At 39.7% G+C, this 17124-nt stretch overlaps 1 protein-coding gene across 3 annotated transcripts in view; it reads right to left on the bottom strand.

Annotated features, from left to right (window-relative positions):
* The window catches only part of vipas39 (VPS33B interacting protein, apical-basolateral polarity regulator, spe-39 homolog), a 109362-nt gene that overhangs the window by 19067 nt on the left and 73171 nt on the right, over positions 1 to 17124 (bottom strand). For all 3 annotated transcript variants that reach the window (XM_069916050.1, XM_069916048.1, XM_069916049.1), the window contains 5 exons: positions 8070 to 8172; positions 5246 to 5273; positions 3922 to 3995; positions 2134 to 2209; positions 1369 to 1503 (listed from right to left, as the gene is read on the bottom strand). In XM_069916050.1, coding sequence (XP_069772151.1) covers positions 1369 to 1503; positions 2134 to 2209; positions 3922 to 3995; positions 5246 to 5273; positions 8070 to 8172 — 416 coding nt within the window. The remainder of the gene's footprint in view (positions 1 to 1368; positions 1504 to 2133; positions 2210 to 3921; positions 3996 to 5245; positions 5274 to 8069; positions 8173 to 17124) is intronic.

Raw genomic sequence — 17124 nt, forward strand, 5'->3', positions numbered from 1 at the left:
CCATACATGGAGCTGGGGGTAATGTATTAACATGGATAGAGGATAGGTTAACAATAGAAAGCAAAGAGTTGGGATAAATGGGTCTTTCTCTGGTTGGTAATCAATGGTGATATAGGCATTGATGCTGGGCCCGCAACTATTTAATGTGTACATTAATTATTTGGAAGAGAGGAGCAAATGTTGGTTGATAATACTAAATTGAGTGGAAAAGCATATTGTGCAATGGATGAGGACAGTCTGCAGACAGATAGAGATAGGTTAAGTGAGTGGACAAGGGTCTGGCAGATGGAGTACAATATTAGTAAATGTGAGGTCATCCATTTTGAAAGGAAAAATAGAAGATCAGATTATTATTTAAAAGGTGAAAGACTGCAGCGTACTGTTGTGTAAAAGGAGTTGGAGTGCTTGTGCATGAATCACAAAAGGTTGGTTTGCAGTGCAACAGGTAAATCAAGATGCAATTGGAATGTTGGCCTTCATTGCTAGCAGGATGGGATTTAAAGGCAGGGAGGTTCTACAGCACCTGTATTTGGTACAGAGCTACTGTGCGTAGCTCTGGTCTCCTTACTTGAGAAAAGACATACTGGCTTTGGAAGTGGGGCAGAGGAGCTTCACCAGGTTGATTCCAGAGATGTGGAGGTTGCCTATGAGGAGAGATAGAGTCATCTGGGACTATACTGCTGAGATTCAGAAAAATGAAAGGGGATCTTATAGAAACATATAAAATTATGAAAGTGACAGGTAAGATAGAGGCAGGAATATTGTCTCCATTGGTAGGTGAGACTAGAACTAAGGAATTTGGGGTAATAGATAGTTGGAACTACTTTTCCTGGAGATTGAATCAGTAGATTTTTTGACCACAAAAGGTGAAGAGGCTGCCTCAAGCAATATAATTAAATATAATTAGATAGATTTTTGCATAGAACAGAAATTAAGGATTATGGGTATGTACAGATAGTTGGAGCCAAGACCATAGCCAGATAAGCCACAATCTTATTGAATGGCGGAGCAGGCTTGACAGGCCGTATGGCCAACTCCTGCTTCTATTTCATGTGTTTATGGGACTGTGGAGGAGGGATGGAAAGATTAAAGGGAAAATTTCTGACATGGTGGATCTAAATGAGTAAATGCAGTACATAGAGACAAATTATGCTCGTATCTGTGTTAAGCTTTGTTAACAGCAAGATGGTGGGACATGCTCAATAGACCAGACCACACCAGTAGAGAAAGGAAAACTGAACCAAAATCACAATGTCCAGCTAGTCCTGAAGGACCAAGGTACCTCAGAATGAGAATTCAACCTGGATGCTGCAATATGTCCACAAGAAAGGCAAAGTATTGTGGCTCAAACTTGAGACAAGAACTCACCTCTGATTCTCCGTAATGGTAAAAGCAGGAATAGTAAAGTGTTGTCATGAGTGGCATTTGCAGGATGGAGGCCTTCCTGGGGTGCTTCTTGAAGACTTCAGTCTGTCCAGATGCCTCAATCCGCTTATCGTTCTCCTGTAGATCCAAAACAACAATGGTTCACCTCTGATCCCAAAACCAGTTCCCGTCTTTTTCACCCATACTGCCCTTGGTTAATTGCTAGTGAAACACAGTTAGAGTAGCAGTTATTACAGGGCCAGGGACCCAGGTTCTAATCTGGCGCTGTGTGAAAGGAGTTTGTACCTTCTCCCTGTGTCTGCGTGGGTTTCCACTGGGTGCTCCGGTTTCCTTCCACGTTCCAAAGATATATGGGGTGAGGATGATTGGTTACATGGGTGTATTTGGGTAGGTGTGGGCACTTGGGCCAGAAAGGCCTGTTGCTGTGCCGATTCTCCAAATTAAAATTAAAAATCTTACCTCTATTTCCTCCTTTTAATTTACACTTTCTTACGGAGGACAAGACAGTAGACATAAGCAAGACCCAGACAACATATGCTGCAACTTACTGAGACTGATGTTTGCACAAGAGCACTGACGGGCTATTTTGAATTTGACCAAAAATAAAGCAGCTCTTTCCACTGTGGAAGTCAGGCTAAGTTGTGGCACGGATGGGGAGAAGGAAAGGGGAAAGAGTAGTTGATGGTAGTTATCAAGGTGGACCAAAGATAATCAGTTAAAATAAACACAGAATTGGTTGTTCCTTACTTCAATAATAAGCTGCCTGTCCAACAGTGAATAGTGTTCTTCGACAAAGGTCGCATCATCACGGGCAAATGCGAGCCTAAAGACAAAAGCGCAGAGATATAGTGAACCTTCTCCCACATGTGCAGAGCAAAGTGCTTCCACGGCAGGAAAAGCACAACTTGTCATTGCAGTGAGACCAAAGGGCTTTTTATACATTTGCAGGGCATGGGTAACGTTGATTCGACTTGCATTTTCTGCCCGTCTCCTCAACCATTTTAAGGATCAGGTACATGGACCAGAACAGGTAAACACAGCAGATTTCGTTTTGCAATGGACATTCGTGAGCCAAACTGCAGCAATCAGTAGTTTCGCCATATCAGCTTTTTAATCTGCTCTGGTGGATTTGATCCCATCTCTCTGCATCATCAGTACAGATACACTAACATTATGCTACCATCACATTTTTACATCCCATGTATTAAGATCCACAGAAGATAATATTTACCTGTTGTACCCAAGCATGGGTCGATTTACCTGGATAGCAAGCAAAATAAAATTTTTCACTGTATTTTGGGACACATGACAATAAAAAATTCTATTCAAAAGTAGCTCAAGATGTTCCACTTGAGTTTTATGAAACTAAATTAGACTCCAAGGCACAAAGAGGTTTGAAATTCTGGACAAAGATTTGGATTTGGTGGAATATCCTAGCTAGGAGAGAGAGGTTACTGGATAGCATTCTGAGGGAGAAGATATACATACACTTGGATGGACAAAAGCTGATTATGGATAGTCAGTACTGTTTTGTAAGTGTCTGATTTGAGGTTCTTTTTTTTTTGAAGATGTGACCAAGAAGGCTGATGAGGGCATACCTGTGGATGCTATATATATGGGTTTCAACAAGGCATTCAATAAGATTTTGCATGGTGGGCTGCTCTGGAAGGTTCGATCACATGGAACCCAAAGTGAGGTAGCAGATTGGCTTCCTGGAAGAAAGCAGTGTGAAGGTGGGAGGTTGTTTTTTGGACTGGAAGCCTGTGGCTAGCAGTTTGCCACAGGGTTCGGTGCTGGGCCCAATGCTGTTTGTGGTTAGGTTAATGATTTAGACGAAATCATACATGGCGCGATTAGCAAGTTTGCAGATGACACTAAAGTGTCTGGTGTTGAAGATGGTTGCCAAAGATTGCTGCAGGATCTTGATCATTTGGGTGGGTGGGCAGAGGAATGGTTGATGGAATTTGATAGAGAAATGTGAATGTTCATTTTGGGAAGTTTGAGTCGGACTGACACAGTGAATGGTAGTCATATGGGGAGTGTTGTAGAGCAGAGGGATCTAGGAGTACAGATGCAGACGACCTTGAAAGTGGCATCACTGATAGATAGGGTGATCAAAAAGGCTTTGGCACATTGGCCTTCAGTCAGAGCATTAAATATAGAAGTTAAGAAATCATGTTGCCTTTGTACAAGACACTGGTGAGGCCCCATTTGGAGTATTGTGTAATCATTGGAAAGTTGGTTTCATGAGAAGTTCTCATCAGCCCTGAGGAATCAAAGGTCTGTTTCCGTGCTATAACCAAGTGAGCAATGATAGAAACAGTGTGCTTAATCAGGACCTTTGAAAATTAGTGCCTCAACAGCAATTGGATGCCCTGTATCCACAGCACTTGTGCCCCAGAGAGGGGAGGACCTCTGCAGGAGAGGCACTACGAAAATAGAAGCTCAGAGCCCTTGGATGGAAGTCTTCAAAGTTTTCAATGCAGCTAGCTTGCCCTCGCTGAGCTGTTTGTGATATTGCTTTAGAATACTTACCCAATACAGTTTTTTAAATATTCTGTTTTCTTAATGTGTGTTTTGATATTCAGATGTTCCTTGTAGTACAAGAGCTGCAATAAGAAATCAAAATATTAAAACAAACTACCCTGGCAACAGTGGCATTACATTTCATGCCTCCTACCCAATTTGCTTCAGACTTCAGGAGAAAATCCTTAACAGCAATTTAGCAACAAGAGGCTCTCAAACCAAACTATGGTGTAGCAATGAGGCACTAACAAATGGTGGAATTCTGGAATAAAATCTAAAATTCCATAACATTTGGTAGGCAGCAAAGAGAGATGATGCAAGGCCCTTTCACAGGTACAAACTAACCTATGAACCTTTCCCCTCCCCCCCCTCCCCATTTTTGCAGCTGATGGCTATTGTGTCCTCAAAGGATTCTGTCTTTATCTCATCTCTTTTCATATGCACATCAAATTTTTACAATATTCTCCCCTCTGTTTATTCTAAGCCATACTCTAATGCTTGCTAGCTGTCTCCCTTCCTGAGATTATCATTGCCCATTCTGCTACTCACCACTAATCTTTCTTCTCTTCAATTTTCTATATTTTAACTTTCATATTCCCATGGCAGGGGAGTCAAGGTCAAGAGGGCACAACTTCAGGATTGAAGGCAGGGGAGCCAACCTTTTCATTTTTAATTTAGACATACAGCACGGTAACAGGCCATTTGGGCCCACGAGTCCGTGCCACCCATTACCGTGCTGTATATCTGAATTAAAAATGAAAAGGTTGGTCACCCCTGATGTAAAGACACTCATTTAAAACAGAGATGCGGAGCAGTGTCTTTAGACAGAGAGTGGTGAACCTCTGGAATTTGCTGCCATGGACAGCTGTGGAGGACAGGTCGTTTGGTGCTTTTAAGGCAGAGATTGATAGGTATCTGAATAGTCGGGTATCAAAGGTTATGGGGAGGTGGGGCTGAATGGGAGAATGGATCAGCTCACGATGGAATGGTGGTGCAGACACAACACGCGTATGGCCTACTTCTGCCCTATACTTTATGGTCTTATTTCCCCTTTCTTGAACTGTCACGCCACTATTTAGTTTACAGCTTCATTTTGACTTGGATTATGGGTACATAGTTTCATGAAAGTGGCACATTAGTTGATAGGGTGGTGAAGAAAGCATTTACAATATTTGCCTTCATAGGTCGGAGCACTGAATATAGGAGGAGGGATGTCATGTTACCGTGAGCCGGTGAGACCACACTAACCCAGTAGCATAACCATAGTACCAATGGTACCTAAATGAATAATTGAATAGGATTTTATTTCTCATCCAGCCAGTAGACTACTTACTGCAGCCTCTTCTGTTCTTCCCAGGGCTCTGCATAAAAAGAATCAAAGTGTAATGTCACCGTGTATGCCAAATCGGTAGGTCCACAACCAGAATCACCTTCATTTCAAATCAACAACTCAATTCCCTCAGAAGCTTAAGGAAATTCAGAACATTCCTAATTTTTATTGATGCACAAGAGAAAGTATCCTGTTTGGATGCTACACAACTTGGTACAGGAGACACTAAGGAACTGCAGAAGATTGTGAATGCAACTCAACTTCTCAATCAGACCAAACTTCCCACCATCAACTCTGTTGATACCTTCCAATGCCTTGGGAAAGCTGCCAACATATTTAAGGACTCATCCCACCCTGGACACACTCTCTTCTCTCCCCTTCTGTCGGGCAGAAGACATGAATTCCCAGTTTCTTCTCTGATCTTATCAGACTTCAATGGACTACTTACTAGTAAAAGATAATTAACTGGACTTTCCTCCATCTGCTGTACTTTGTCCTAGCGACACTATACCCTGCATTTCATTACTGCACTGCACTACCTGCTTCACTGAAGTATGAGTTGATTTGCCTGGGTAACACATATATTGTGAGAGTCATGACTGTCATGAGACAGCACTGTCCACTACCTGGTTGGAAGACACCACCTGCCAATCAAGGTTTGGCCCCACTTATCAGTGCACACCTGACCATTGGCCCTTTTAAGTACCTTTGTACTTAGCCTTGGGCCATTGGCCTTTGTAATCGACGAGACCTTGCTGGCACCGAGCCATTGTTCTCTGTAAATGACCTGGGCTGGACCCCCAGCCCTCCAGCAGTATAAAGGGTGCCACATGTGCTTGGTTCTTTCTCTTTGCCACCTTTGAGGGACCACCCTGCTTCACTCCAGGCTGAGTTTCGTGGAACTGTGCCAGAGAAATCGTTGACGGGATGTGCACTGTTAAAGGGTTGGGAGGATTTTAGTTAGTATCCCTAGTAGCAATAATGCCGTGCTTCTAATGAGTCAAGAGGTATCGTATTGTTTTTCCTTGATTGTGTGTGTGTCTGTGTGCTATTCCCATGTGCACCTTCTGTAAAATAAAATGATTTACTGCCAGACTGTGTTCAGAGTCTTTGCTTTGAGACCCAGTGAATTTGATTTTCTACTCTCAACACGTGACACAAAACTTTTCACTGCATCTTAGAACATGACAAGAAACATTTCAACACTTCACCTGCTTTGAGGCTACTTTCTGCTATATTTGATGCCACAGATGTCTTTAGTAATTAGTCATCATAGCTACCTCCAGCCTCCTTTTCTCATCACTTAGATTCATACAAGCACCCAGCTGCTTCAGGCCAGTTAACTTAGCAGACTAGAACTTGAATAATTATTTCTGTCTTCAGCATTTCTTTCCCTTCTTTTCCCTGACTCGGGCCCTGCAAACAAACTCCTTTTCCTTGCTGTTGGTGACTCAAGGCAATGAATCCACGCAGGCTGCTGGTGACTGCTGTCAAAGAACTCGCACCAGGTTGTAGACTTCTGGAGATTGCTTGAGACCAGCTGAAGTGGGTACCAGGTATTGGAACCGGGATGCAAGAGGGTGCTGAGGGTTTCCTGATCATTTCGTGGGCTTGGATCTGGAGCTCAGGTTGCCGATGGTTTGGACTGAAGTCTGTGTGGCTGCGGGATCGCTGGAGGAGAATCCACGGACACTCAGCAACTCTGAAGGGACTCTCTTTAGCTTCTCTTTCTCTGTGGGACTCCACCATGTCAACAAGGGTGACAGGGTGAGGAGAGGAGCAAAGGTGAGGGATGTCAACAGATGCCAGGGACACCCAAATATTTACTTGGAAAACCCAGGGCATGGGGTGGCACAGTTGGCATAGCGGATCGAGCAACGCCTTTACAGCGCCAGCAATCAAAATTCAAATCCCGTGCTGTCTGTAAGGAGTTTATACATTCTCCCTGTATCTGCATGGGTTTTCCCCAGGGGTCCAGTTTCCTCCCATCATTCGAAACGTACTGGGGATGTAGGTTAATTGGGTGTAAATTGGGCTGAAACCATGCTTATGTTTAAACTTAAAATTCTCTCCATTTCGTCGCAGGGGATTCCCGGTGATGAATAGCTCAACTTTATGCAAATTATCCCATATATTTTTAAAGCATTTTTCAAAAAGAGTAATAAGAATGTTTTATGATATTCATTAATGACTGGATGCAGTCGAGATTCTATTCGTGTCATTATGGGCAGCATTTGGGTGCTTACTCAATGAAAGAAATTTACCAAGTACAGTAGAATCCCCATTATCTGGAATTCAAACAACAGCAATCTCAAGAAACCGACAAAAAAAAATTGCAGAAAATAAAGATAAAAAATACAAAAGTTTAAAATTGGTGCCCCCGAGGGGTCAGTTCACAAATTACGCAACATGCAACCTCAAGCAACTGGAAAATATACTTACCTAGCATCTACCAATCCCCATAGGTCCCAGATACCAGGGGTTTTACCATATCCGAAGAGCGATATGACATGGGTTATTATTGAAAACAGATATTTCTGAGAAATCAGATTAAGGACAGATCTCAGGAGCGGAACCATTACTAACCCCGGGACTACATATATTTCTATTCATCTCTTGATTTTTTTATTTAAAAATGCAGCACAGTAGAAGCCCCTTCTGGTACATGAAACCCGTGTTGCCGAATTACACCCAGTTAATAACCCCACTTATTTTGGAACGTGGGAGGAAACTGAAGCTCTCAGAGAAAACCCAAGCAGGATATAGGCAGAACATACAAATTGCTCAGAGAGAGCGCCAGATTTAAACCCGGAATACAAGATCTTACCTGAGCATCTCCATCAGCAGTTTCTGCTCTCCTGTCTCCTTCAGATAGTGGACAAACTGCTGTAGGGCAGTCTGCCTGTACTCCAGCTCTCGAAACAATATCTCTATAAAAACACAAGTGTGCATTTGCAGTCAGCATGAAAGATTCTGTAAACCATAAGTCATATCCTCAAGTCAAGCTGCTATGTGGACATCTTAACATCGATGATTTTAAAACGAAAAAGAAATGGCAGCGCATGAGGTTGCTGTGACCACTTGGTTCTAATTCATCTCTGTTTATAAGGAGTTTCTCCCCATGTCTGCATGGGTTTTCCCCGGGTGTTCTGATTTCCTCCCACCTTCCAAAATGTATGGGGTTGCAGGTTAATTTGGGTGCAATTGGGCAGCACGAGTTTAAATGGCCGCAGTTGACTTTCACTGTCCCGTGAATAAAACATAATTTTTAAAATGTATATATTTATAAAATTTATTCCAACATAAACCATTTGATCAGAGATGAAGAGCAAGGTTTCCATTCAGAATTGTGAACTTGTGGACCACCCTGCTACAGAAAGTTGTTCAGGACAGTTCATTGGACACATTCAAAAGGGTGTGGCCCTTATGGGCAAAGGGATCAAGAGGTATCGAAATAAAGCAGGAATAGGTTACTGAAGTTGTATTTTCAGCCATCATTGCCAGGTTTGAAGGGCTGAATGGACTTCTCTTGCTTCTATTTTCTAGGTTTCTAAAGCCATTTGGTCCATCAAATCCATGCTGGCTCCCAGGACCATAATCCAATCAGTGCCCACAACTCTCTTTATTTCCCAATAATTTATTGCAACACATACAATGCCCATCGACTCTGCTTTGATTCACATATCCCCTAACTGTACTAAGGGGTCATGTATAATAGCCAATAACCTTCAGGCATGTGGTTGGAATGTGAGAGGAAACCTGAGCACCCAGGGAAAACACATGTAGTCATGGGGAAAAGATGTGCCAATTTCACACTGACAGCACCCAGGTCCAGGATCACACCTGGGCCCTGGGAGCTGTGATGGAGTGGCAATAAGTGCTGTGCTATTGTGGCCCCCTACTTTAATTCAAACTCCCCAGATGCTGTTGCAGGATTTTAAACTCTTCTGAGTAAAATGATGTTGCACAATTTTCACTAAACTATTTCCTCTGTACACTATACTCCAGACTTTTGTTTTAGTATGGGTTGACTTTTCTGGATAGAATAAGTTTATTGTCACAAAATGGCACGGTTGACATGGGTGGCATGGACGTGGGCATAAAGGGTGTGTATGTCAAAATTTAAATTGTAAATTTTTAAAATACGTTGCCCGGCGAGAAGATTTATTCTGCAAGCAGACCAACAGGTTATCTCTAACATTCAGACAACTGTGTAAAGAGTACAATTTGCAGAATATCGGATTACAATGAATGGAAGATCAACTGCACCCAGCAAGGGCAGCATGAGAGCATTGCCATGGGGTTCATTCAGGAGCCTGATAGTTGCAGGGAAGAAACTGTCTTTAAGCCCGGTCAGTCAGCTTCTCCTTCATTTTACTGAAGCTGATAGAGGAATTGTTTCTTGGTAGTATGCTACCAAACATTCAATCTCTTCTTTTTGTATTCCATCTGATTGTTTCTGATTCTTGGCCCACTTCTGTGGTGTTGTCGGCAAACACCATTATTTCTTGGTATACAGTTCAATTCATATGTTTAACTCCAGGAATTTACTCATATCGTTTATACATTTGTGTAGCTGCAGAAAATAAGAATTTAATTGCATCTGTACAAATTGTGCTTGGCATAGGGAGAACATTTTCATCATTAACGTTCCTGGCCTTTCACTCCATGTCAGAGCGCAGTAGGTTTCATTTTAAACTGTGCCTTACCAGCACAAGCTGAGAAAGGCCCACAGTGTTTAGAGCAAAGGAAAAGATGAGTTATCTCACTGTCCCTGAACAAACCTTTTGAAGGACAATCCTAAGACTGATTCCATTTCTTTCTCACATCAAAATATTGATCCACTATTTTCTTGAAGGTGAGAGGACCACTGATTCGGGCAGTTAACACAGTGAGGCATTTCATTCTCCAATGACGAAAAACCTCCTTTCCTCAGTCTCATTCTGAATAAACCTTTGATACTGAGCCAAGGACAATGGTTTTGTCTGATTTTATTCCATGGAAAATTATTCATAATTTTAACTCTGCTGTCTCTGGACCTACGCAACCACAGGCCAGGCCATTGCTTTAGAAATTAATGCCCTTCGCTATGCATCAATGTTCCTCATGGGAGTTTTCTGATTCTTGCTTTCCAAGCTTCAAGTATCAGCATCTGCTCCCCCAAATCTACATCTCCACTCTCTTTATTCTCAACCCTGCCTCTCTGATAAAATCTTCATCAGCACCGGAGCACCACAGGGCTGTGTTCTTCACCCTCTGTTCTACTCACTTTTAAAAAAATTTTTTTATTTTTCACACCATAAACCACATTGACCAAGATACATACATTTTCATTTTCAAATATATAGTGTCGTTTTCTCCCCCCCTCCCTCTTCCCATCCCACCCTCCCTACCTCCCCTCCCATTCATTTAAAGTACAGAATCTAAGATACATTAAACCAATCAAACAATGTTGTCATTCAATAAAAATAAACAAGAAGTTCCACTGAGTCGATTCTTTCATTTCCTTCTCCTTTCATTATTTTAGGTGGTACATGTCCCCGGTAGGTTTTCTCTATTATGTTTCATGTATGGCTCCCATATTTGTTCAAATATTTCAATATTATTTCCTAAATTATATGTTATTTTTTGTAATAGAATACATTTATTCATTTCTATATACCATTGTTGTATTCTCAAATTATCTTCTAATTTCCAGGCTGACATAATACATTTTTTTGCTACGGCTAGAGCTATCATAACAAATCTTTTTTGTGCACCATCCAAATCAAGTCCAAATTCTTTGTTTTTTATGTTACTTAGGAGGAAGATCTCTGGGTTTTTTGGTATATTGTTTTCTGTAATTTTATTTAATATCTGGTTTAGATCTTCCTAAAATTTTTCCACTTTCTCACATGTCCAGATTGCATGAATTGTTGTTCCCATTTCTTTTTTACAACGAGAACATCTGTCAGATACTGTTGGGTCCCATTTATTTAACTTTTGAGGTGTAATGTATAGCCTGTGTATCCAGTTATATTGTATCATACGTAACCTCGTGTTTATTGTATTTCTCATAGTTCCAGAGCATAACTTCTCCCATGTTTCCTTCTTTATCTTTATATTTAAAACTTGTTCCCATTTTTGTTTAGTTTTACCATTTGATTCCTCATTCTCCTTTTCTTGCAGTTTAATATACATATTTGTTATAAATTTTTTGATTATTATTGTATCAATAATCACATATTCAAAATTACTTCCCTCTGGTAACCTCAGACTGCTTCCCAATTTGTCCTTCAAGTAGGATCTCAGTTGGTAGTATGCCAACACTGTATCTTGAGTTATATTATATTTATCCTTCATTTGTTCAAAGGATAGTAATTTATTTCCTGAAAAACAATTTTCTATTCTTTTGATCCCTTTTTTCTCCCATTCTCTAAAGGAAAGGTTATCTATTGTAAAAGGGATTAACTGATTTTGCGTCAGTATTAGTTTTGGTAATTGGTAATTTGTTTTATTCCTTTCTACATGAATCTTCTTCCAATATTGAGCAGATGATGTAATACTGGAGAATTCCTACGTTGTACCAATTTTTCATCCCATTTATATAATATATGTTCAGGTATCTTCTCCCCTATTTTATCTAGTTCTAATCTAGTCCAATCTGGCTTTTCCCTTGTTTGATAAAAATCTGATAGGTATCTTAATTGTGCGGCTCTATAATAATTTTTTAAGTTTGGCAGTTGTAAGCCTCCTTGTTTATACCATTCTGTTAATTTATCTAGTGCTATCCTCGGTTTACCCCCTTTCCATAAAAATTTCCTTGAAAAATTTCTCTGTCAAGTGTATTGGCAATGCCTGAAATAGGTATTGTATCCTTGGGAAAATGTTCATTTTAATACAGTTTATCCTTCCTATTAGTGTTAGTGGTAAATCTTTCCAATGCTCTAAGTCGTCCTGTAATTTTTTCATTAGTGGATAATAATTGAGTTTATATAAATGGCCGAGGTTTTTATTTATTTGTATACCTAGGTATCTTATTGCTTGCATTTGCCATCTGAATGGTGAATCTTTCTTAAATTTTGAGAAATCTGCATTATTCATTGGCATTGCTTCACTTTTATTTGCGTTAATCTTGTAACCCGACACTTCTCCATATTCCTTCAATTTCTTACATAATTCTTTTATTGATAATTCTGGTTCTGTTAAGTATACTATAACATCATCTGCAAATAAACTGATTTTATATTCCTTGTCTTTTATTTTTATCCCTTTTATTTTATTTTCTGTTCTTATCAATTCTCCTAGTGGTTCTGCAGCTAACGTGAACAATAAGGGTGATAGTGGGCATCCCTGCCTTGTTGATCTGCTTAAGTTAAATTGCTTTGATATATATCCATTCACTGTCACTTTCGCCAATGGCCCCTTATATAATGCTTTAATCCAATTAATATACTTCTCTGGTAAACTGAATTTTTGTAATACTTTGAATAAATAATTCCATTCTACTCTGTCAAAGGCCTTCTCTGCATCAAAAGCAACTGCTACTGTTGGCGCTTTACTCCCTTCTACTGCATGAATTAAGTTAATAAATTTACAAATATTGTCTGTTATTCGTCTTTTTTTAATAAATCCAGTTTGGTCTACATTTACTATTTTAGGTACATAGTCGGCTAATCTGTTTGCTAATAGTTTAGCTATTTTCTTATAATCTGTGTTAAGTAAAGATATTGGTCTATATGACACTGGTGCGAGTGGATCTTTCCCTGTCTTTGGTATTACTGTAATTATTGCTGTTTTGCATGAATCTGGTAAGCTTTGTGTTTTGTCAATCTGGTTGATTATTTCCAGGAGGGGAGGAATTAATAAATCTTTAAATGTTTTATAGAATTCTATTGGGAATCCATCCTCTCCTGGTGTTTTATTATTTGGTAGTTTTTTTATTATCTCTTGTATTTCTACTATTTCAAATGGTTCTGTTAATTTATTTTGTTCCTCTATTTGTAATTTTGGTAGTTCAATTTTAGTTAAAAATTCATCTATTTTGTCTTCTTTCCCTTCGTTTTCAGTTTGGTATAATTGTTCATAGAATTCTCTGAAGTTTTCATTAATCTTCATTGGATTATATGTGATTAGTTTGTCTTTTTTCCTTGACGCCAATACCATTCTCTTAGCTTGTTCTGTCTTAAGCTGCCATGCTAGAATTTTGTGCATTTTTTCTCCTAGTTCATAATATTTCTCTTTTGTCTTCATTATGTTCTTCTCCACCTGATATGTTTGTAGTATTTCATATTTTATTTTTTATCTGCCAATTCTCTTCTTTTAGTTGTGTCTTCCTTCATTGCTAATTCTTTTTCTATATTTACTATTTCCCTTTCCAACTGCTCTGTTTCCTGATTGTAGTCCTTCTTCATCTTGGTTACATAACTTATTATTTGCCCTCTGATGAACGCTTCCATTGCGTCCCATAGTTTAAACTTATCTTTCACTGATTCCGTATTTATTTCAAAGTACATTTTAATTTGTCTTTCAATTCATTCTCTAAAATCCTGCCTTTTAAGTAGCATGGAGTTTAATCTCCATCTATACATTCTTGGAGGGATGTCCTCTAACTCTATTGTCAATATCAAGGGTGAATGGTCCGATAATATTCTAGCTTTATATTCTGTTTTTCTTACTCTATCATACGAGCTGATAACAGGAATAGGTCTATTCTTGAGTATGTTTTATGTCTACCCGAATAATATGAATATTCCTTTTCCTTTGGGTGTTGTTTCCTCCATATATCCAAAAGTTCCATTTCTTGCATCGATTTAATTATAAATTTGGTTACTTTGTTCTTTCTGTTAATTTTTTTCCCAGTTTTATCCATATTTGAATCCAAATTAAGGTCGAAATCCCCTCCTATTAACATGTTCCCTTGCTTGTCTGCTATCTTCAAAAAATATCTTGCATAAACTTTTGATCTTCTTCGTTAGGTGAATATACATTGAGCAAATTCCAAAACTCCGAAAATATCTGACATTTTTTCATTACATATCTCCCTGCTGGATCTATTATTTCCTCTTCTATTTTAATTGGTACATTTTTACTGATTAATATAGCTACTCCTCTAGCTTTTGAATTATATGACGCTGCTGTTACATGTCCTACCCAATCTCTCTTTAATTTCTTATGCTCCATTTCAGTTAAATGTGTTTCTTGCACAAATGCTATATCAATTTTTTCTTTTTTCAGTCAATTTAGCAGTTTCTTCCTTTTGATTTGGTTATGTATTCCGTTAATATTTAAAGTCATATAGTTCAATGTAGCCATTTCATACTTTGTTTATCTTCCCTTTCCGTTTCCTCATCATCACCTTTCCTTCTTATCCATTTCTGCTTTCTTGTTTTGAACACTTTATAAGACAACATTTCTAAAACATCAAACATTTCCCTTATTCTCCTATCTAAAATTTCTTTAACCCCATTCTTCCCTTCCCCCTCCTGAGTTGCCCTTTATCCCTTGTCGGGCAACCACATCTCCCCTCTCCATTTGGATTTGTGAATTCACTCGCAAGCGTCAACTGATTTTGCAGTGACTGTAACTCCTCCCCACCCAGCTCCCCCCGGAAAAAATTTCAATTTTCATATATAACAAAGGTCACTCTTTTAATTCCCTCCTTACTTCCTCTGTTCCCTTTCATTCCCTTATTAATTCTTATCTATACTCTATATATTTTCCTCTAAATACGGATACACTCATGTGCACACATATATACATACACATCTATATATACCCATATACACACATACATATAGTTCGTGGCCATTTTTACTCTCGTTACATGTCTTCATCTCTCTGCTTGTTTTGTAGTTGTTCTGCAAATTTTCGTGCTTCCTCCAGATCCGAGAATAGTCTGTTTTGCTGCCATGAAATAACTATTTTAAGTACCGCTGGGTACTTTAACATAAATTTATATCCTTTTTTCCATAGGATCGTTTTTGCTGTATTAAACTCCTTTCTCTTCTTCAGGAGTTCAAAACTTATGTCTGGATAGAAAAAACATTTTTGACCTTTGTATTCCAGTGGCTTTTTGTCTTCTCTTATTTTCTTCATTGCTTTCTCCAATATATTTTCTCTTGTAGTATATCTTAATAATTTTACTAAAATGGATTTGGTTTTTGCTGCGGCTGTGGTTTCGGGGCTAATGTTCTATGTGCCCTTTCTATTTCCATTTCTTCCTGTAATTCTGGTCTTCCTAGGACCCTGGGGATCCAATCTTTTATAAATTCTCTCATATTCTTGCCTTCTTCATCTTCCTTAAGGCCCACTATCTTTATATTATTTCTTCTATTATAGTTTTCCATTATATCTACTGAGCTAACAGCTCTTGTGCCTCTTTAACTTTTTTATTAGATTCGTCTAATTTCTCTTTTGTCCTCTACTTCCATTTCTACGATTGTTTCTCGTTTTTCCACATTGTCCACTCTTTTTCCTATATCTGACATGACCATCTCTATTTTATTCATTTTTTCTTCTGCACTTTTAATTCTTCTTTTTATTTCATTAAATTCTTGTAATTCCCATTCTTTTACTGATTCCATATATTCTTTAAAAAAAAATATCCATTGTCTTGCCTTTCCCTTCTTCTTCCATTTCTCTATATTCTTCTTCTTCTTCCTCTGGGTTGGCCATCTGTTGTTTCCTTGTTTTCTTTTTACTCTCTTCTTTCTTGTTCTCGTTGTTTTCTGTGTTCTCTTCCTGTTGCTGTGTTGCAGCTGTCATCCTCAGCTGTGGAGATCGACTCCTCAGCTGTTTCCCCCTCCCGTCAGTGTGTTTTTTTCATGCGCGGTTGCGCACTTTTACTCGTCTCTGCGAGCCATTTTTGTAGTCCCGAGCTCGGGACTTCCACTGACCTTTGGGAGCGGGCTTCTCTCTCCGCGGCGGGCCTCCTCGGACAGGTAAGGCCTTCACCTTCTTCTTCCGACGTTCTTTCTTCTTCTCTTCTTCCCGTTGATTTCGACTTTTCTCTCTTCACTGCCATTTTCTTCCCACCTTTACTTTTACTTTGTTTTAAATTTTATTCTTGTACCTTTGTGTTTTGTGTATTTTTTAAAAACTTTTCCGGAGAGGGCTGGAGTTCCCTGACCGGCCACTACTCCATCACGTGACTCCTCCCTGTTCTAATCACTTTACACCTACGACTGTGTGGCTCAGTAAGACAATAACACCATCTACAAATTTGCCGACGATACCACACTAGTGGGTTGTATAAAAAGGGGTGATGAGTCGGCATACAGGATGGTGATTGAAAACTTGGCTGGATGGTGCACCAACAACAACCTTGCACTCAATGTCACCAAAACTAAGGAGCTGATTGTTGACTTCAGGAAAGGAAAGCCAGAGGTGTACAATCCAGTGATCATTGGGGGCTCAGAGGTGGAGAGGGTGAGCAAATTTAAGTTCTTGGGAGTTACTACCTCGGAGGATCTTTCCTGGACCCAACACACCAATGGCATCATGAAGAAAACACTTCAGCGCCTCTACTCCTCAGGAGTTTGTGGAGGTTTGGTATGACACAAGAAACACGGGCAAATTTCTACAAAGGTGTGGTGGAAAGTGTGCTGATCAGCTACACCATGGTCTGGTATGGGGACACCAATACCCCTGAGCTCAAAGCCCTCCAAAAGTTAGTGGACACAGCCATGGACATCACAGGAAAAACCCTCCCCACCATCGATAACATCTACAGGGAATATTGCCGTCAGAGAGCAGCAGCAAACATCAAAGACCCACACCACCCACCACACGCTCTGTTCTCGCTGCTGCCATCAGGAAAGAGGTATAGGTGCCGCAAGATTCGCACCACCAGGTTCAGGAACCCTCTACCATCAGACTCCTCAATGACAAACTCAATCAGA

This window comes from Narcine bancroftii, chromosome 2, assembly GCF_036971445.1.
Source record: "Narcine bancroftii isolate sNarBan1 chromosome 2, sNarBan1.hap1, whole genome shotgun sequence".
Lineage (NCBI taxonomy): Eukaryota > Metazoa > Chordata > Chondrichthyes > Torpediniformes > Narcinidae > Narcine > Narcine bancroftii.